Genomic DNA, 20,450 nt, shown 5'->3' on the forward strand with positions numbered 1-20,450 from the left:
AACACAAAACCAGATGGGCCTTTTCCTCCACACAAGACCGACTTTTCGCTGCCCCGCTCGGGGAGGGGTCGAGGGTTCAAAGAGGCTCTGAGTCAGGTCCAGAGAAAAGACCCCTGGTCCTCCTGTCTTCCCTCAGCCTCTGCTTGGCAGCAGGAGTGCACGCCGGCGCCCCCTGGTGGCCACGGTGCACACGTTCCCGTTTGATCAGCTGCCTCCATTGCCAAGGTGCCCTGCCAGGCCAGACAAGGGGAGCAGGAGCCTAGAGTGTCTGTATGTGTCTGCTGGGTAAAAACACACCCGCCTGCTCAGCCAGCTAGAGGTGCCTCCATAAATGCCAACCGCAGGTCAGTCTGTCCTCACCTGCAAGACCTGCGTCCGGGCTCCCTATGTATAACCTGCGCCCAAGAGAATAATGCAGCTCGCCCTCCATTACAGAGAAGTCCTTTCTCTGTGGCCGCTCAGACCCTGGTGCTTTCCACAAGGGCTCCTGCCACTGCCAACAGATGATGGAGTCCAGACTGGGCATCCCCGGGCAGGGAGATAAGGACCAGTGTCCTCCCAGTATCTTTCGCATCCTCTCCCTGATTCTGTGCAGGGCAGCGATGTACCCAGTGACAAATTCTTACTCCTACCCCAGACTCTCCTGTAGCTACAAGATGCAAGGCCACATGAATCTGGACATGCAGGTGGGGTTCTAGGAAATCTGTTCTTCTCCAGAGTCAAGAAACACAGACTCAACTGACCTCTACCTTTTGCCCTTTCTCTTTATTTCCCTTCCTCTTTCTCAAAGGTGGACAGTTTTTCCCCATGACCGTGACAACTACATGCCATGAATAGTGGAACAGAAAGCTAGAAGGAATCCAAATCCTTGATGACATTCTTTTTTTGGCCGGGGGTGGGGTGGGTTCACACCCTTGTCATATGTAAGTTCCAGACTAGGAGTCAAACTGGAGCTGCAGCTGCCAGCCCACGCCACAGCCACAGCAATGACAGATCTGAGCCGCATCTGCAAGCTATACTGCAGCCCACAGCAATGCCAGATCTTTAACCCACTGAGTTAAGGATTCGATCCCCAGAGGCCAGGTATTGAATCCACGTCCTCATGGACATCAGACGGATTCATTACCACTGAGCCACAATGGGAACGCCCCTTGTCCAGAGTCATCCTAGGCTTCTGGGCATGTCCAAGTGAAGGCCCTCTCTAAAGTGTTTCCCCAGAACCAAGGATACGTCTCCCTTTTCTTCCTGCTGAAGAACATGCCTCTCTGACTCATTGCCTCTTTGTTACAAGAGGATGAGAAAACCTCATGGGTAAGAGACCAGTTAGAATTTAGTTACATGCAGCCCCTTGTCACCCTAACACATATATATGTGATATTTTTGCTTTTTGATAGTGAGCCCAAATGTACCTAAAGACCAGAGAACATGGCATTTTGAAGAAAGCCAGCAAAGGTATTTTCCTTGAGATACAGAAGACCTCTGTTCAAGATGAAATCTCTAACTTGGTGATCTAGGGCAAGTCAGTTGCTTCCTAGCACTCTGTAGGTAAATTGTATCTATATATAAATGTATATATAAGTGCATGTGCGTGTGTGTGTGTGTGTATATATATATATAATGTATATATAAACTATGCATATGTGTACAAATTACAAATGTGTACACACATAAATAACATGGTTTTTTTGTCTTTTTAGGGCCGCACCTGCGGCATGTGGAGGTTCCCAGACTAGAGGTTGAATCAGAGCTGTAGCCACCGGCCTACGCCAGAGCCGCAGCAATGCTGGATCCAAGCCGTGTCTGCGACCTACATTACAGCTCACAGCAATGCCGGATCCTTAATCCACTGAGTGAGGACAGGGATCGAATCCTCGTCCTCATGGATGCTAGTCAGGCTCATTAACCACTGAGCCACTATGAGAACTCCTAAATAACATTTTTTTATCTTTTTTTTTTTTTTTGTAGTTGGAGCGGGTGTTGGAACAACTAGTTGGGGACCCACGCCCCTACCAGCTTGACCACGTTGTGCCTGGATGGCTGGGGAAAGTAGTTAAAAGCACAGAGTGGAGACAGACTTCCTGGCTTCAAATCCCAATCTCAACAGCAAGTAAGTTTTGTTTTGTTTTTGCTTTTTAGAGCCTCACCTGAGGCACATGGAGATTCCCAGGCTAGGGGTTGAATAGAGCTGTAGCTGCTAGCCTACACCACAGCAACGCCAGATCTGAGCAGTATCTGGCATCTGAGACCTATACCACAGCTCAGAGCAACACTGGATCCTTAACCCACTGAGCAAGGCCAGGGATTGAGCCCGCATCCTCATGGATACTAGTCAGATTCCTTTCTGCTGCACCACAATGGGAATTCCAACAGCAAGTAAATTATTCCATCTCTTTGTATCTCAGTTTCCCCCACTTATAAACAGGGGAGAATATTACTACCTCATCAACTTATTAAGAGGATTCATTGAGTTGCAATTTGTAAAGTACTGGAACAGTAACTGCCACAGGCTAAGCAGATGTGCTTGTTCATATAATGTCAGTGCAGGCTATTGGCCTTGTCCAAGGTGCTGATGCTTCTGAGGCCTCAGTCCTCCTGGGAGTCCATGGCTTGTGAGACTGGGATGGTCCCATCCTCTTTTAACAAAGCCAGGTACTCCCTGAGTCATGCTCCCTGCCAATTCCAAGCCCTGTGGGGAATGCTATAAACTTAATCGCTTACCTAATAATTCTAGTCTTGGCTCTGACACTTCCTGATCCTACTCTGCAGCTCACTTGAAATGGCAGACTTGCAGTGTTCTTCTTTATCTGTGAAGGCGGTTCCTGCCCTCTCATTCCTCTCCAACAATAGGGTACTATTACTATCAAGTTGGGGTCAAGGGGAGTTCCCAAGTTGGCAACTACCAGGGAAGTCTGGAGGGCTGTGATGCAAGAGCAGAAATGTAGCAGGAACTTGAGAATGGGCTCAGGGTGGGCAGCAGCAGATGCTGACCATGGCCTTCAAGTCTGCCCCGGGCTCACTGTGGCCAGAGGCTGGGCCTGCTCCAGGCCTCTCTACTTCTGTCTCCGAGTTGTTCCCTCCTAGGCTGGGACTCTGGACTAGAACCTGAAGCTGCAGTAGGAGGGGTGGCTGCTTCCTGTATAAGGCCATTCTTTGCTTTAGAAACAATAAACTGGGAGTCCCCACTTTGGCTCAGTGGGTTAAGGAACCCAGCATATTGTCTGTGAGGATGTGGGTTCGATCTCTGACCTCACTCCGTTGGTTAAGGATCTTGCGTTGCCACAAGCTGTGGTGTAGGTCACAGATGTGGCTTGGATCTGGCAATGCTGTGGCTGTGGTATAAGCTGGCAGATACAGCTCCAATTCAACCCCTAACCTGAGAACTTCCTTTGACCTCAGGTGCGGTGTAAAAAGAAAAAGGAAGGAAGGAAGGAAAGAAAGAAAAGGAAGGAAGAATAAGCTTTGGCCTTGGGGTGTATCCAGGACACGGCCTCTGCTGGGGACTAGGAGAGTCTTCTTTGATTTCCTGCAGTCCAATCCCTTACCTCATGTGTGTCTGGCCCAGCTCATCCCCTCCCAGGCCTGATGCCTACAGAGCCAGTAGCCGACAGGCAGCGCATCAGAAGCCAGTCAACTGCCAGCTCTCCCAGGAGTCTCTGGTCACCGCACTTCTGTCTCCTCCTCCTCTGGGTCAGAGCTGAGGTCAGGGCCTCCCTGAACCATGGCCCAGTTTGGGGAGCAGTTCCTTGGCCAGCAGCCTAATGTGGACTGACATCGAAGAGCTTGAGGGGCAGCCAGGTCCTGCGGAAGGTTGGCTAATGCCTGGCAAGTCCTGTGGAGGCTGGTATCTCCAGAAGCTGGAACTTCCTGCCAAGTGGTCACGTGCCCTCAGGCTCAAGGGAAACTCAGATCTGGCCCAAATGCAAACCTCTGGGACACTACCCAGAGGGGACAAGGGAACAGAGGCTATGTTTTGGCTACATGAAAACACAGCAATGGCTGGGCTGCCTTTGAAATTGGCAAAGGTGGGTGAGGAGAAGAAACAGATATTCATTATGTAGCTGAGATATACTCAACATGTAATAAGCTGTGTAAGCTAGTGCTATTCTGAGTCAGGATCAATATTTAACCCTCCCCAAAAGTTCCTGTTGCAGCACAGCAGAAATGAATCCGACTAGTATCCATGAGGATGTGGGTTTGATCACTGGTCCTCCTCAATGGGTTAAGGATCTGGCATTGCCATGAGCTGTGGTGTAGGTCGCAGGTGCAGCTCGCATCTGGTGTTGCTGTGGCTGTGGTGTAGGCCCGCAGCTGTAGCTCCGATTCAACCCCTAGCCTGGGAACCTCCATATGCTGCGGGTGCTAAAAACAAAAACAAACAAACAAACAAACAAAAATGACCCTCCCCAGGACTCCAAGAGGTGGTCACAGTTGTGCTTCCCATGTGCAGATGATAACCTGAGGCAAGGGGAAGTTAAGTAACTTGCCCAGGTCTGCACACTATTAAGTAATGGAACCAGGGCCTGGTTCCAGGCACTGTGGCCCCAGAGAGGTTGCGCTTAAGTGTTGATTATCCCTCTGGGCAGTCTTACTCCAGAAAGAAAGGATACTTTCTATCCTTCAGAAGCTATACTCAGAGATTTTATGTACCTTGTCTAAGATCCCACAGGAGTAAATAGCAGAGTTGGCATTCAAATTCAGGTCTACTCTGACTCAAAACCCTTTATTCTTTTCACTAATTTGGGGCAAACCACAGACCCAAGGCCAAATCCACCCACCACTGTCTTGTAAGTAAAGCAGCTTTCATCCTATAACAGGACAGCTGAGTAATTGGGACAGAGACCTTTACAGAAGATGTTTGCTAAAACTTACACTGAAAATGTAGGACAGATGAAAGGCAGCAACTCCCAATTCTGTCTCTTAGCGTCTGCCTGGAAAGGTAGCCATTCATATTTTAGTGTAAATTAGTCCATCACATTGGTGATAGCTTCCTGAGAGTATACCGTAGCATCAAAAACAGAAGAGACTTTATAGAATCATGTATCTGACGCTTTCATTTTAACAACTTGAAAACTAAGGGTTTTGTTTGTTTGCTGGCCACTCCCGAGGCAACGCAGAAGTTCTCAGGCCAGGGATCTAACCCTTGCCACAGCAGTGACCCAAACCATAGCAGTGACAGTGCCAGATCCTTAACCCGCTGAGCCACTGAGGAACTCCTGGGAAACTAAATTTTAAACTTTTCCAATTTGACTTTGTCATAACATCAGAGTAGCTGGTCTCAAGTGGGCTCTGGGAGTCCAAAATTTTTCCATGGCTTTGACTTCTTACAGATTTAACTGATCCAGACCCACCCTGACTGTCCTGTTCAAGGCCAGGTAACAAAATGACCATCCTAGTCCCCCACAAAAAGCTCTCCCTTCATGCTCAAGACCTTGTAGCCCTGCTGTCCTTTCCCACGGCTCTGGGGTACCTGTCAGGAAGTGTCCCCCACCCCACTTAATGACACGATGACCGAAGCATGGACTTTGTCCTTCAGTGGCTGTGTGACTTTGGGTGGGTCACTTCTCAATTTCCTCATCTGTCTGGTGGGCACATTGTGCTTGGTGCTGGCCACATTGCAGGATCATGCCAGGAAAACAAATGAGTGGGTAGTTCCCATCATGGCACAGTGGAAACAAATCCAACTAGGAGTCATGAGGTTGCGGGTTCGACCCCTGACCTTGCTCAGTGGGTTAAGGATCTGGCATTGCCATGAGCTGTGGTGTAGGTCACAGATGCGGCTTGGATCTGGTGTTGCTGTGGCTGTGGTGTAGGCCGGCAGCTATAGCTTCCGATTCGACCCCTAGCCTGGGAACCTCCATATGCTGCGGGTGCTAAAAAGCAAAAAAAAAAAAAAAAAAAAAGGTACTGGAGGTGGGGTGAGTTCCAATGAAAAGTCAACAAAATGTGAGGCAATGGAGATCTGGGAATGAACTCTGTTGACACACTAATTTAGTGTGGGGTGGGGACAGAGACAGATTCCACATACCATCAGAAGAGAGAAGCTCCGCAAAGTAATTTATACCTGTGCATCTTCAACATTTGAGAATCTGATGAATGTCTCCATTCTCTCTCCCAGAAAAGTAGACACAAACTCAGGCACACAAAAATTTGCATCGCCTTTCAGAAGGTTCTGGACTTTCTGAAGCCCATCCACGAACACTTAGTTTTAATAACTCCTGATCCATTGTCTGGATGAACAGCAATTTGAGGCCTGGAGAGAGACTCTACATATCAGGGTCTTTTGGAAGGAGATAAAAATGAAGCTCTGTCCCTCCAAAGGTAGAACAGGATGTCATTAAAATTGGAACAATGCAAAAGCCCACCAGTTCTTAATGTGAGGTGCACCTGTGAGGCTTCTCCAAGCTCATTTGTCAGCCTAGGGGCCAGAGTGGCAGCCGGCCCCCTAGAAGAGCTACCCCTGACTCCCTCCTTTACTCCCTCAGGGCCACTTACTCTAAATGTCAGTAGGTGTGAGGGGAGGGCCAACAGCAACGTGGCTGCCCTTTTGTTTCATTCATTGCCGTAAACCCTAACTCCAGTTGTGGAGTTAAACCTAAATGGTCCTGCTGTAAAGCACAGGGAACTATATCTAATCACTTGCGATGTAACATGATGGAGGATAATGTGAGAAAAAGACTATATATACATATACGTATAACTGGGTCACTCTGCTGTACAGCAGTAATTGACAGAACATTGTAAATCAACTATAATTAAAAAAACCTAAATGGTCCAATGATAACACCCTCTCTGGCATGTCCACCCAACTCCAATTTGACAGCCCAAGCCACTCCCCATCCTGGGATCTTTGGCATAAACATATTTGATCCCAATGCTGCTGTGCAAGGCTGGGCTCATGGCTATCCACTCCCCAAAATCTGGAAGGGAACTTAGAGGTTACGCAACCTCCCTCCCCCAACCCTGCCTGACACTGGGTTCTCTCTGCAACCTCCCCAAGGGAGGTCTCTGGGGGTGTCACTACTTCTGGCACCAGCCCACTCTCTGTTCTGGTCTGATCTTACAAACTATCTCTCAGACTGCCTCTCATCGCCTCCACTTGAGCCCTGTGGCCCACCTCCCACTCCCTGACAGCCTTTACACATTTGAAGACAGAGCCTAAATTGCTGGTTGTCACTACCTCTCTTATATTGGCGTCACTGTCTACTTGCTTTCTTACACTGAAAAGAATAGTGTGATGCGGAGTTCCCACTGTGGCTCAGCAGTAACAAACCTGACTAGTATCCGTGAGGATGCGGGGTCGATCCCTGGCCTTGCTCACTGGGTTAAGGATCCAGCATTGCCATGAGCTGTGGGCAGGCTGTAGACACGGCTCAGATCTTGCATTGCTGTGGCAGTGAAGTAGGCCTGCAGCTGCAGCTCCAATTCGACCCCTAATCTAGGAACTTCCATATGCCTTGGGTACAGCCCTAAAAATACATAATAATAATAATAATGTGACGGAGTTCTCTAGTGGCCTAGCAGGTTGAGTATCTGGTGTTGTCTCAGCTATGGCACGGGTTCAATCCCGCGAGGGCAAAAAATAAATAAATAATGTAAGGCCACACCCTCCCCAAACAATACAGCACTCAGCACTAAGAGCCCAAGTGTTAGCGTACCATCTTCCCAGAAAAATGCACACATGTGCTAAACTGCACATTCAATTCAATCCAACCGGAAGTTCTGATCCCCTTGAAATTCAGCCCTAGAAATGAAAAGGCAAAACTAGTTAACTAACTTGGCATCCACTCGCAATTTAAATAAAAATCTCAATCTCAGAGCTAAGATTTCGGAGTTAACGCCCCCCAGTCTTCTGGTCCATAGGTTATAAAAAGAGTCCTTTGGGTGAACCGTGGACCACTATGACTAGAAGCTCTTCTTTACTAGCTAGAGGCTGATCACAGAAAACTCATGGGACTTATTTAATTTTTGCATTTTACTTTCATGGCAGAAAGAATTCCACTACCAGATACATGGCACAGGAAAGATCCTTTATTATTCTGTACACTTAATTTTCCATGGAGAGAACAGCTTTTAAAATAAATGCACACCAGATATAGAAATCTGCATGACTTTGGAACAGTCCATGACACAGGGCACCATTGAACGAGTCCTTATTTACACAGAAGTGGAGAGAGAGAGGGACGAGGGTGGGCACCCCCAAAGCGACTTCCCATTCACCAGGATTTGGGTGACCTGTACAACCGCAGCCATAGTCATGCTGCACATCTGCAGAGCTGTGGGTTCTGGGATGCACAAAGGCATGGCAGCCTGTTAACCCTCAAATTCCTCAAAACCGAAGGGTTGAACTTATTTTTTTTTTTTCAATACTCAGTGTTTCTGGCATGAGCTGAAGAAATACTGGAGAAAGAGGAACTACTGAATGTCCAGGAAAAAAATCATAGTTCCGACATGTCTCTGTTCAACGGTAGGCCAAGATCATTCTAGAAAGTCCTACAGTAAACGATGATGTGCTTCCTTCGTTGTAAATTTTGATCACAACAACGCCGTTATGGAGACCGGAAATTGGTTTTACTGGATGAGACCTTTGATTCTCTGAGGCAATCCTCGCTTTTACAGAGCGCTCCGAAGCCCAGAGAGGTGGCGCCCCTTTCCCCAGGCCACCCAGCAAGACAGGTCTGGGCAACTCTAAATGCTGTGCTGTTTTCTCTACACCAAAATCCCCCTCTGTTCTTCTCCCTTCCATGGATTTCAAAGGAAATGAACAAAATGAACTCAGTGGGCTTCTTACTAAGAAATGGCATCTTTGGTGAGAATGTTCGGTCTCACATTACCAGGGCTGCAAAACGGATTGTTCAGCAAGAGTCTGGCTCCCCACCCCGCTACCCCTGGGCTGGAACCCCTCTGAGATTTAAGGCAGCTTGGGGGACCTTTGTTCAGCAGGATATTGGCACGAGTTGGCAGGTCCCCTTCCCCTCTGTCTCATTCACATCTGGAATGAAGACCAACTCATAGGTGGACGCTAAATCATTAGTGACACATTGAGTCGATGTTAACATGATGGTCTTAGATAGTTTTTCACTTCATGGAAAACAATAATGCTTTAAAAACCTGGTAAAATATCAAACATGTCCTACACAGGACACAGGAGCACCCTGGTCCCAGAGAACCTCTGCTACGCACATAAGAAGTCAAGCATCACTTAGGAAAAAGCACATGCTCCCTCTCCCTTAAGCGTGGGTGGAAGGTGAGCCCAGAAGCTCTGCCAGCACCTCCTCGAGAATATCCACGGGTGTCCGGGGTCGCCCTCCACTCCCAGGGCCAACCCCCACTCTGCAGCCAGCTCCCCCTGCAAGGCAGCACCAGTGGGGTGGCTGGTGTCAGCTGGGATAGCACCGCATCTCCGATTCGCCTGGGGCAGAAAGGCTGCAGGCCATGGCGGGCGCTCTCTGAAAGGTGCCCTCAAGACACAGGCTTTGCCCACTCTCTGCTCTCCTGTCTGCCAAGCAGCCTCAGCTTTTCACCTCCCTCTCTTCCCTAGAGTGATGATTTTCATCAAAGGAAAGCAGCTCAATCACGACCTCTCTGGCCACCGGCTACAGGAGACGACACAGCACGCCCTGCCTGGTCCCTTCTTCCGACACATTGTGGCTTTTTTCTAATCAATACTCCCTGGCCACTTGACCATAAGGAATTTTGTTTATGTTTAATGACAACCCTGGGTGGGGTGAACTACCTGGTGTAGTGCTGGGGATTTCAAAGTGCTCTCAGTTGAGAGTCGGACGCTCTGACCTAAGGTCCGATCAGAGCCCTTACCTTAGTAGCTTGAGTAAGAGTGACTGAAATGCTGGACCTCGGTTTTCTCACCTGGGAAATGGGGACACAGAAGCCAGCCCTGCAGTACTTGCTGGGCAGATGGGAGTCAATGTGGATGAAAGTGCTTTGTTTAAAAAAAAAAAAAAAAAGTAGTCACACTTAGGGAGGAATTACCTTTCACAGGAGGATTCAAAGTCACTTCTGGGGCTAGATTCCTTGAGAGACTGGTTACCCTGCTCTCATTCCCAGGCCCCCCCCAACCCGATTTTTCCACTCTGGTAGATGCTCTGAGGCCTCACCTTTTTCAGGGTCCAAGACATCTGCCACGAAGCCTATCTCAGATTTTGAACTGGACTTTTTGCATGGAAAAATCCAACATCTCCTGATTTTCCCACTTTTCTTTAAAGAACGACATAAAAACCCCAATGCAGCAGAACTCTAACTCTGGGGAAAAAACCATCTCCCTGCCCCCAGCTAGCCCACACATAACCACCTTTCACAGACGTGGCATGATCAACTGCTGGGGCTCAGTGACACCCCACTTTCCCCAAAGCACCTTTTGGATCTGTGTCTCCCTCTCTTTTTTTGCCCAAGATTCTGCAACAGAAGCTCCCACAGTCAGAACAAGTACCCACAAGTTTAGATTTCCAGTGAGGGTGCAAGAAACTCAAACCATAAATAGAAAATCCAAATGGATGCCACTGACTGACTTACCAAACTACAGATCATTTCTCTCCATGAGCTGAAGCTAACCAGCATCACCACCAGAGGGTGCCACTCATGAGTTTCCATCAGAAGTCAGTCTAGAAATGCTCTCCAACCGCCAACCTGCTCCATCAACTCAGAATACTCGCCCCTCAATCTGAGTGCTATGCACTTGGTTCCACACTGCCCTCCATGGTGCAAAGTCTGGTCCACGAAGAGAGACAAAGGGGTCCATGCCCCATCACTCCAGACCCCCGATCTGTGCAGGTGGGATTCCCAGGGACAGGCTTTGCAGGTGTCAGTGAACAATACATAAACAGACAGCCTATGGTGCTGCCCTTGGTCACCCACTTGGCCTCGTGAGGACAGCAGAGAATCCCACAGTGAAGGCCCCAGACCCCGGGAAGGTCTCAGGAGCCACAGACAGGCTTCTGGGCTCCAGGTACCTGACAGAGTGAGGCTGAGATGGTCTCTAGAGGCTTGTCTGGTTCTTATGCAGAAGTGGCTAATGTGGCTCACCTATGTTCTTCCTTGTGCCACCCAAAGCTCTGGACCCTTGGATCACCAGAAGCATATTCCAGAACATACACAAATCAAACCCAGCTCAACCAGAGTGAAAACTACAAAGGTTTCTATTCATGATCCCCCAAAGCTTCTCTCCCAAGGACTTCACAATAGTGACAAATATGCCCCAGGACCTCGAGAGAGGCAAGATCTACATACCCCCCAAATTCAGCCAGGCTTTTCATACTGTGTTTTGGTTTTCTGGTGTCTGACCAAAAGCAACATCCTCTGTCTGCTTTGGGGGACTAAGGATTTCTTCTGTGGACCAAAGTGCCAGCAAACATGGTGGGACGCTCTGCCCAGGGCCGTGGACCTCAGCTTGGGCCGGCTCCCCCACTGGAGGGGAGTCCTCACAACTAAAGAGGTTCAACAGAAGTCCTTTTTCCTGTCCCCTCCTCTCCTCCCACGAGGCTTACCCATCCAAGCTCACAGCCCTCAGGCCAGGTGAACAGAAAGTGAATGCAAACCAGGTCACTAAATCAGGTGTAACTTGGAAAAGAGGACGAGGGGGATGGGAAAGGAAACCCAAGACAGCGGCTGGGTGGTAGGAAGCCTTTGACCTGAACGTCGGCGCAGCAGGGCTCCTCCTCGGGGCCAGGTTCAGATGGCCAACCAGTGCTGCAACTGCAGAGAAAGACGGCAAGGCCCTTAAGCCAGGTTCAGGGCAGGCAGGGACCAGGGACCAAGGGACAAGGGCCAGCTGGGAAAGGCAGGAAGATACACAGAGGGGACAGAACACAGTTGCTTCCTTTGAAGACCCGAAGAACGTGCAGGCTGATTCCTGAATTGTCACTGGGACCCGCAAAGCAAAGGAGGCTTCCCAAAGCCACAAAGAAGGTCTGAAGTGGGGGATGGGTGGGTGTGCTTCCCGGGACGCTCCCCGATCTCCCTCCCACCCCCACATTTCTAAGGGGTAGGACTCAGTTCAACGTGTTACTACTGATGTACAGTGCTTCCTTCCAGATAAGCACAGGCAGCCTAACTTGGGGATGCTCCATGGTCACAACTCAAGGAGGAAGAACAAGGTTTAGGGAAGTCCCAGGACCAAGGAGCAGGGGGGTAGCTGAAGCTGGTAGAAGGCGAGAACAGGCCCCGCCCCCTCTGTTCCCAACATCACACCCGCAAGCGCTACAGCGGGTGTACCCCAGCCCCCGCCCCCCACCCCCCAGCCCCCACCGGAATGGTCCAGGCTGCACCTACTTGGAACTGCCTGACGTCCCTCTGGGCCACCAGGTGATGCTCGTTCTCCGGGGTGATGCCATAGGCCAGTCTCTGTGAGAGGATGGAGAGGGGGAGGCGGCCTCAGCATGGCTCAGGGACACCCTCCCAGGAGCCCAGAGGATACCCCTTCATCAGAGCCACCTACTCTTTGTCCCTAAAGTCCCACATGGACAGCAGGAGAGGTCTGTTCAAGACACTCGCCCCCTGGGTTTGTGGAGCTGGTCGGTTCCCTTTGAAACATTCACCCAGGGAGGGTTTACTGAGCCAGACCCTGCAGTCACACAGCGACCTAGACCCTGGGGGTCCAGAGCTGAAGGGCACTCTGCTTTGGGGGAGCTTACAGCTCACGGATGGGGCTGGCACTGAACAGACACACACACAGGTAACTTGACAATCACAACTAGAGTCAGTGCAGCTGGGGCACAAGCTCAGGACACAATGATGGGCTGGCCCTGCCTGGGGACAGGGGCAGCCACACAGGGTGGACCCAGGGATTGCGTCTGGAATCAACTCCTGATCCCTGGAAGGATGAACCCAAAGTGTGAAGAATCAAACGCTCAAAGCAGGTCCTGGTTCCATCTCTGGGATGAGCTCACAGAATGCTCATCTCCCAGTGGCCCAGAGGCTCCCGGGCTTTGGGGTTTCATGGACAGGAAACGTGTTACCAGGACCCATGGGAGGGGACAGACACAGCCTTGCCTGGGACCCTGTGCCCTGAGTTCCTGTGTGGCTCACTCCTTTACATCCTCTGGTGTCCATCTGTCCCCTCATGAGAATATGAGCTCTGGGAAGGTGGGGGTTGTCTGGTGCTGAGAATACTGCCTGCCCCGTACAAATTCTCGGTAAATATCTGTGAAGTGAGTGCAAAACCAAGCAGGGCCCTGTGGGGCTCCAGGGCACAAGCCCCTCTATGTCCCACTTTTTTTTTTTTTTTTTTTGTCTTTTTAAGGCTGCACTCATGGCATATGGAAGTTCCCAGGCTAGGGGCTGAATCGGAGCTACAGGTGCCAGCCTACGCCAGAGCCACAGCACCATTGGATCCAAGCCGCATCTGTGACCTACACCACAGCTCACGGCAACGCTGGATCCTTAACCCACTGAGAGAGGCCAGAAATCAAACCCTCAGCCTCATGGTTCCTAGTCGGATTTGTTTGCTCTGTGACATGACGAGAACTCCCCCCACCCCGTTTCTTTGTTTTTAGGGAATAAGCTCCAGCCTCCATGACCAAAGTTCCAAAGGGCAGGTTCAAAGAGTTGCTCATCAGGGAAGGGGGAGGGAGATGCAGAGACCAGGGAGGAACTGTCAAGGCACAATTTGCAGCCTGGGGGCAGGGTCCTGGTTTCTTCTCAAGGATACACATACTATCTTTCAGCTCTTCTGCAGAACTCACCCCCCCCCATAAGGGAAGATGTTAACTACTTTGATGAAGTATTCTTCATTCCAGAAAATAGAAGGACCAACCACCAGAACCAGGGCCTCTAAACACCAGCTTTGAAGAATGAAAGCTTGTATCTTCCCTGATCCTTATCTGTGGCCCTGTTTTCCACTTCCCGAACTATAAAACCATTTCCTATTCTCTCCCAAAGAAGAGCAGTCTTTAGGGCATTAGCCTGCTGTGGCCTCCTTTGCCTGGCAAAGCTATAAAGCTATTTTTTTCTCCTTCGCCCAAAACTCTGTCTCTGAGCATTTCTATTCGGCACCTGTGGACAGAGGCCGAGTTTTGGCAATAAGTGGAGAAAGGAATGAAGGAATAAAATCTTTAGATTTCAGAGTAAGGACGTGAGGAAAAGACCATCACGGTTATGCATAAAAAGAAAGGGCACTGATCGACCAAAGAATAGGAAAGACATACTTTCAGTTAAAAGGCCCCGTTTCCCAAATCCTCATCCTGCATATATGGAGCTGCAAGCACAAAAGGGGAAAATGCATTTTGGAAATCTCTGGTTCACGCTCTTCCAGTATCAGGTTCAGGAAAGAGACAGGTGAAAGCCAAGATACAAGGTCATGGTGAGTTTGGATGGGGAGAGTGGGAACATCTGAGGACATGACAGACCTTAGGAGATGGGACACAGGAGTGGGCACAGTCACCCTTAGAGGATGGAGGACCGAACTCCTCCCATAAACAGCAGCAGGACTAGAGACAGTGCACGTGCTGCTCAGGACACACAGAGAAGCAGATGCCCTGTGTGAAGATCAATCACTCATGGGCCGGGCCCCACGCTGAGCACTCGTCTGCCTTTCAAGGTGTGCACCGTTAGTCCCAGGTTACCAACGCGGAAGCCAAGGCTGGGGGTCATAACGTGGCCAGCGTGCTGGGTCCGTCGGACCCTAAAGCCTGTGTCCTTCCGTCTCCCCCTGTCACCCCAGCAGGAATGACTCCGGATGTCTCCTCCCGTGCTGTCCCCCACCCTCCCCCAGGCCTGCCCAGAGCTCACCTCGCGAAGGGAGCCCCGCGTGCTGAGGAACTTGTAGACGACGTAGGAGGGAACCAGGACCATGGACGAGCCCGCGATGCCCCACCCGACCCAGTTGGCCCAGAGCGGGAAGATGTAGTCGTCGTAGGTGAGTGGCTTGAAGTTGATGATGCTCACGACCACCACAAACTGGGGGAGGGACCGAGGAGAGGAGAGGGAAAGAGGAGGGAGAGAGACAAGCAGAGAGAGACCGGGGAAGGGAGGACCAGCGCGTGTGTGAGATGGATGCAGGCGGCGGAAAAGACAAGGAAGGAGAGACAGCGAGAACAAGGTGGAAGAATTCAAGAAAGGAGGGATAACGAACGGGAGATAAAGAAACAGGAGCAATAAAAAGGGGAGAAGAATGGCAAGGTGACCTTGGGGTCGGGCCGAGAGGTGGCCCACACAGCCCCGGGGACCCTGCCACAGGCTGGGGACCCCGATCATGTGGCAGCCTCCTTGGAATCCAGAGGCAGAGCATCCCTAGTGCCTGTCTGCTAGACCAGGGCCCGCATCCCAACTCCTCCCCTTAGAACCAAATACTCTCCACCCCACCCCAGATGCCTCCCCCCTCACCCGAGGACGCCCCGGCCACACGCTACACACCAGGAGGAAGGCAGGGCTGACAAACTTCCAGCAGAGTCTCCAGTACAGGCCTGGCTTGAACCCCATCATCTGCTGGATGTCGTTGCTGAACCTGTCCACACCTACACACGCACAGGGCGGCCCGTCACGGTGGGTCCCCCGGGGAGCCCAGGCCTCCCCTGCTGCCTTCCCACAAGGGTCTGTCCCTGGGGGAGAGCAGGGCAGTGGGGAAAGGCAGGGACGCTCTGGCACTTAGGATACCTGGGGACAGGCACCTGGTTCAGAACAGTGGGGAGGACTCAATCAGGGGTAACATCCCCTTTTCTCTTCTTTTCTTTTTTGCTTTTTAGGCCCACACCTGTGGCATATGGAGGTTCCCAGGCTAGGGGTCAAATTGGAGCTGCAGCTGTCAGCCTACACCACAGCCACAGCAATGCAGGATCTGAGCTGCATCTGTGACCTGCACCACAGGTCACAGCATCCTTAACCCACTGACGGAGGCCAGGGATCGAACCCTCATCCTCATGGATACTAGCTGGGTTCGTTTCCTGCTGCGCCACAATGAGAACGCCCGCCTTTTCATTTTCATGTGCCACCTCAGTTCATCTTTCAGAGGAAAAACCAGGGCTGGGGGAGGGGAGGGGACTTGGCCCAAATTACACAGCCAGGGTGACTGACTCTAAAGCCCAGCTCTTTCCTCTTCTCCTTCTCTTATAAAGCAGTGACGGCTGTGCATACGGAGCTTCCCCTACTTTAAGCTGGCAGAAAAGACCAGACTCTTTCTGGCGAGTAGAAAACATAACAGGACTAGCACTTTAACTTGACAGTGGGGGACAAAAGGAACAATTAAAGTACATTTCACTTTTTGTCATTTTCTCATTCAGCTCCAGAATAAGGGTGGAGAGAAAATACAGGACACTACATTCAAATTTCAGATTGATAATTAAAGAAAGTTTAGCTTCAGTAACTTCTATGCAATATGTGGGACTGACTTAGATGGTCATCGTTTTCTGAAGTTCATCGTTTATCTGAAATTCAAGTTTAACTGGAGCCTTGTACCCTGTTTGCTAAATCTGGCCTTGGGAGCAGCAGTTTCCTCTGAGTTCCTCTCTAAGGCTGACACTGATGCCTCTGGGGCCTTTGCAGCCTCCTGTTGAAGGGAGCTCAGGCAAAGATGAGCCAGGGTGGAAGAGCTGTGTCTGAGAAGCCACTAGCTCCACTCTGGGATCAGCCAGAGGCTGCTCCTGGAAATGGGAAGCCCCTTTGCATCTCCGGAGGCAAAGGTTCCGGAAGAACCAAGAGGAGCTGAGGCTTTTCCACTCAACACTCAGGGCCCAGCACGTACCATAAAACCAGGAGACTCCGATGGCTTCCATGAGCACAGCAAATAGGATGGACGTCCCCGCCGCAAACGTGTCCAGCAGGGTCAGCACGTATATTCCACCCTGGGGCGTGGACAGAGAGCCTGAAGCCATCATGGCTAGAAATGGCTATCAGCTGTTACATCCATCAAAATTTAGCTCTCCCCTGTCCTACTCACCCAGAACTCCGTTCGAGAACTCAGGTGATGGGGTTATGACGCTACGTATTTTAACAAAGGCCTTCTGGGGTCCCTGGGTCCCAGGGTGCGCAGTGCAGCCAGTAAATAGCAAGATGTTGTTATCAATGGAAAAAAAAATGTTGCTGGCCCTATCTGTAAATAAAGGATCTTGCGGCCATCAGGCCATAACATGGCAGTCGCTGGATGGTGACGGTGAGCCCTGAGGGAACTCAGTATAGAAACAGGATACCAGCCATCTAGTGCTCAGCTGCTGCAGACGGGAGGAGACTCAGGACAGGGAAGCACTGGCTACTGGTCCAGAGAACAAAGGTACATTTCACAGGAGTGATTTTGGTGAGCCTGACTTTTCATCTTCTCGTACATAGAAAAGCACTAAATTCCTTTACTTAAGATATCTGGTTCTCTTTAACAGTAATCCTTTGATGTTCCGACTACCCGGTCTTTGTTGCAAAAACTCCCATGTATGCTGGCTCGTCTCTCACTTCTTTGGAGCAGCCCCTCAGAGCCATCTGGGCTACTGTGTCTGGGCTTAAGTCCTCAGTTTTGTCCGCCGAACAAAACATAATTCTCAATGTGTAGGTTGTGCATTCTTTACAGTTGACAGTTTCTTTCTTTCTTTTTTTTTTTTTTTTTTTGCCACATCTGCAGCATATGGAAGTTCCCAGGCTACAGCTACCAGCCTACAGCCCAGCCATAGCAACACCGGATCCTTAACCCACCAAGCGAGGCCAGGGATCAAGCCCGCATCCTCATGGATACTAGTCGGGTTCATAACCTGCTGAGCCACAACAGGAACTTCCAGTCGAGGGTTTCAAATGGACTTGTGCTGCCCCCACAACCAAGAAGCAATTGAAAGGTTTGCCTGGGAGTTCCCATAGTGGCTCAGCAGTTAGTGAATCTGACTAGCAGGTTCGATTCCTGGCCTTGCTTAGAGTTAAGGAGCCAGTGTTGCCATGAGCTGTGATGCAGGTCGCAGATGCGGCTCGGATCCTGCGTTGCTGTGGCGTAGGACAGGAGCTACAGCTCCGATTAGACCCCTAGCCTCGGAACCTCCATATGCCATGGGTGCAGCCCTAAAAAAAAAAAAAAAAAAAAAAAAAAAAGAAAAAAAAGGCAAAACAAAAACGGTTTGCCCAGATAGCCTCAGGCTCAGAAGGGAGAGATGACAATGGGGTGAAACCCTAGGGGACCAGGCCACACAGGTGCCACCATGGTAACCCTGAGCTCGCCCTGGCCCTACACCCCACCTTCAGGTCTGGGGATATCTGGCTGGATTGAAATGCAGCCCCACCAGCCCAGGGGACACTGAGCCCAGGCCCTTCTCACCTTGGTTATGCAAAACAGTGCCAGAAGGAAGGTTCCAAAGGAGACTCCAAAGGTGAAGAGTTTCCGGTGTCGCTTCAGGACCGGGAAGTCATCGGCCAGGCCCGTGATGACGGCCTCCATGCCTCCCATCTGGAGGGAACCAGGCAGGTGGGATGCAGGTGTGAATGAGAAATGTTCCTGCCATAGCAGCAAACAAAGCACACTGCGGCCTCAAGCCATCAGCCACACGGCCACCCAGAAGGTGCACCTGAGGGGACTCAGGACTGGAAAGAAAAGGATACTGGGCCCTAGAGAGCTGAGGTGCATAGCAAAGGAATGATTTCAATGAGGCCTGACTCTCACGTCTTTCCATACAAAGAACAGCGCTAAATTCATTAACCTGCGATGTCTGGTTTTCTTTAAGCCACAGCGATCTTTTGATGTTCTGACTACTTGGTTTTTGTTGCAAAATTCCCATATATCCTGGCTCTTCCCTCACCTCTTAGAAGCGGTCCCTTAGAGGCATATCTGAGAGGCTGCCTCCCAGGGCTTGACCTCCTTGGAAAGTCCATCAGATAAAACGACTAGGTCGTGCATTCTTTTTCACTCTATACAGGAGTGAGGGACTCTAGGCACCCCAGTCTCAGGCCTCAGGGCTCCCCCAGACGTCCCACACCCTGGTGGCTGCTTTGTTCTCTAGAGAAATCAGCAGGTCCTGCCTCCTCTCCATCCTCTCACCCTACTTCTGCCCTATTCTCAACCAAGCTCAGAACTCAGAAAGCATGTGGGAGCAGGTGAAGAGTGAACTCCTGTCTCCCGGTGAAGGAGAGATGCTGCCTACGATGTCGGTGTCAGTCAACGCCCCCTAACCAACAGGTCCCTGACTCCTGTCCGTTTACTCGGCCTGAGTGGATGCTGAGGAGCAGACAGGAGGGTGAAAGGGGTAAAATGCCAAAACATGCTGTCATATATTTGCACGCAGATAGGGGCCTTTTCCAAACAACTACCAAAAGAGCTTCTAGTGGAAGGAACTTCAGGCAACAATTTCTTTTTCTTTTCTTTCTTTTTTTTTTTTTCTTTTTTGGCCGCCCTGCACATAGAGTTCCCAGACCAGGGATCAGATCTGAGCCACAGCTTCAATCTATGCAGCCGTGGCAATTTCAGATCCTTTAAGCCACTGTGCAGGGCTGGGGATAGAGCCTGCACCCTGGTGCTGCAGAGATGCCACCAATCCCGTTGCACCATAGCAGGAACTCCCAGGTGGCAATTTCTAATGGTTTTTTTGTTCGGCTGCCTTTCTGATTATCCAGCAAAGTGGTCACCTCAAACTCCAGACTCTGAGTCTGAAAGGTCTCACATCCCACAGCTATGGGCAAATTTATTCTCTACAAGGTCATTACTGCAGCCCCATATGAGCTATAATCATGAGCTTACTTAAGGGAGACCCCAAGCCTGGATGACAGGAAGCACACACGCCCTCACTCTCTACCTCACACCTGTCTCTTTGAAGCTCGGTGGAAATTGTTCGTCAAAATCAGTATTTCCTCCAAGAAGCCTGGAAACAGCCTCAGAATCCTTCTTAACACATTGCTCCTAGCATCTCCACTAACTGCTAGGAAAAGCCTATAAGAGGAAACCTATTTGCCATCCCTACCCTAAGACCTCTTGCAAACTTATAGATGTCATGTCCTAAAGGTAGACATCTGGATATAAAAAGATGCTAGTAAACCTAATCTTACACTGGGTAAAATAAAGAACTTCAAAAACTATGGGGCTCAAAGTGTTTTTGTTGGTTGTTGTTGATGAAATATCATGGGAAGGGTGGCTGTTTAGAGAACAAGTGTTCTCTCCGTGCCCTCTCTGAATTCAGTTTCCCATCTGCAAGAGAATACCAGGCTGGCTTATCTGAGATCAGATTCCATGACACCAAGGGTGTTTCCTTCTATTTTTCTTTCTATTTACGGCCACGCCTGAGGCATATGGAAGTTCCTAGGCTAGGGGTAGAATCAGAGCTGTGGCTTTAGGCCTATGCCACAGCCATGGCAACACCAGATCCAAGCCACATCTGTGACCTATGCTGCAGCTTGGGGCAACACCATATCCTTAACCTACTGAGCAAGGCCAGGGATCGAACCCACATCTTCATGGACACTATGTCAGGTTCTTAACCCACTGAGCCACAATGGGAATTCCCCAAGGGAGTTTCTCTTGGTTCTTGGCTTTGCCTAAATCTTGCCTTTCT

At 50.3% G+C, this 20,450-nt stretch overlaps 2 protein-coding genes and 1 long non-coding RNA gene across 9 annotated transcripts in view; 2 read left to right on the plus strand and 1 right to left on the minus strand.

The window, feature by feature from the left end:
- LOC146402280 (uncharacterized) overlaps positions 1-8,787 on the plus strand; it is a 73,830-nt gene extending 65,043 nt beyond the window's left edge. Inside the window, exons 7-8 of the transcript XR_014805859.1 lie at positions 1,966-2,107; positions 8,372-8,787. The gene's annotated coding sequence lies outside the window, so the exon portion shown is untranslated. The remainder of the gene's footprint in view (positions 1-1,965; positions 2,108-8,371) is intronic.
- Positions 8,007-20,450, minus strand: part of SLC6A2 (solute carrier family 6 member 2) — a 63,896-nt gene continuing 51,452 nt past the window's right edge. For all 7 annotated transcript variants that reach the window (XM_084960206.1, XM_084960204.1, XM_084960203.1 and 4 more), the window contains 6 exons: positions 18,230-18,358; positions 16,688-16,787; positions 15,364-15,464; positions 14,740-14,907; positions 12,283-12,354; positions 8,007-11,706 (listed from right to left, as the gene is read on the minus strand). In XM_084960206.1, the coding sequence (XP_084816332.1) occupies positions 11,683-11,706; positions 12,283-12,354; positions 14,740-14,907; positions 15,364-15,464; positions 16,688-16,787; positions 18,230-18,358 (594 nt within the window). In that variant the 3' untranslated portion in view covers positions 8,007-11,682. The remainder of the gene's footprint in view (positions 11,707-12,282; positions 12,355-14,739; positions 14,908-15,363; positions 15,465-16,687; positions 16,788-18,229; positions 18,359-20,450) is intronic.
- Positions 10,810-19,976, plus strand: LOC146402282 (uncharacterized). The gene is made up of 3 exons (XR_014805891.1): positions 10,810-11,919; positions 14,675-14,866; positions 16,227-19,976. It is a non-coding gene; the product is annotated as an uncharacterized LOC146402282 (long non-coding RNA).

Source organism: Sus scrofa, chromosome 6, assembly GCF_054392235.1.
Source record: "Sus scrofa isolate SSC_HxYL_T2T_F1_AM1 chromosome 6, Sscrofa_HxYL_maternal_Yorkshire_Landrace_v2.0, whole genome shotgun sequence".
Taxonomy (NCBI): domain Eukaryota; kingdom Metazoa; phylum Chordata; class Mammalia; order Artiodactyla; family Suidae; genus Sus; species Sus scrofa.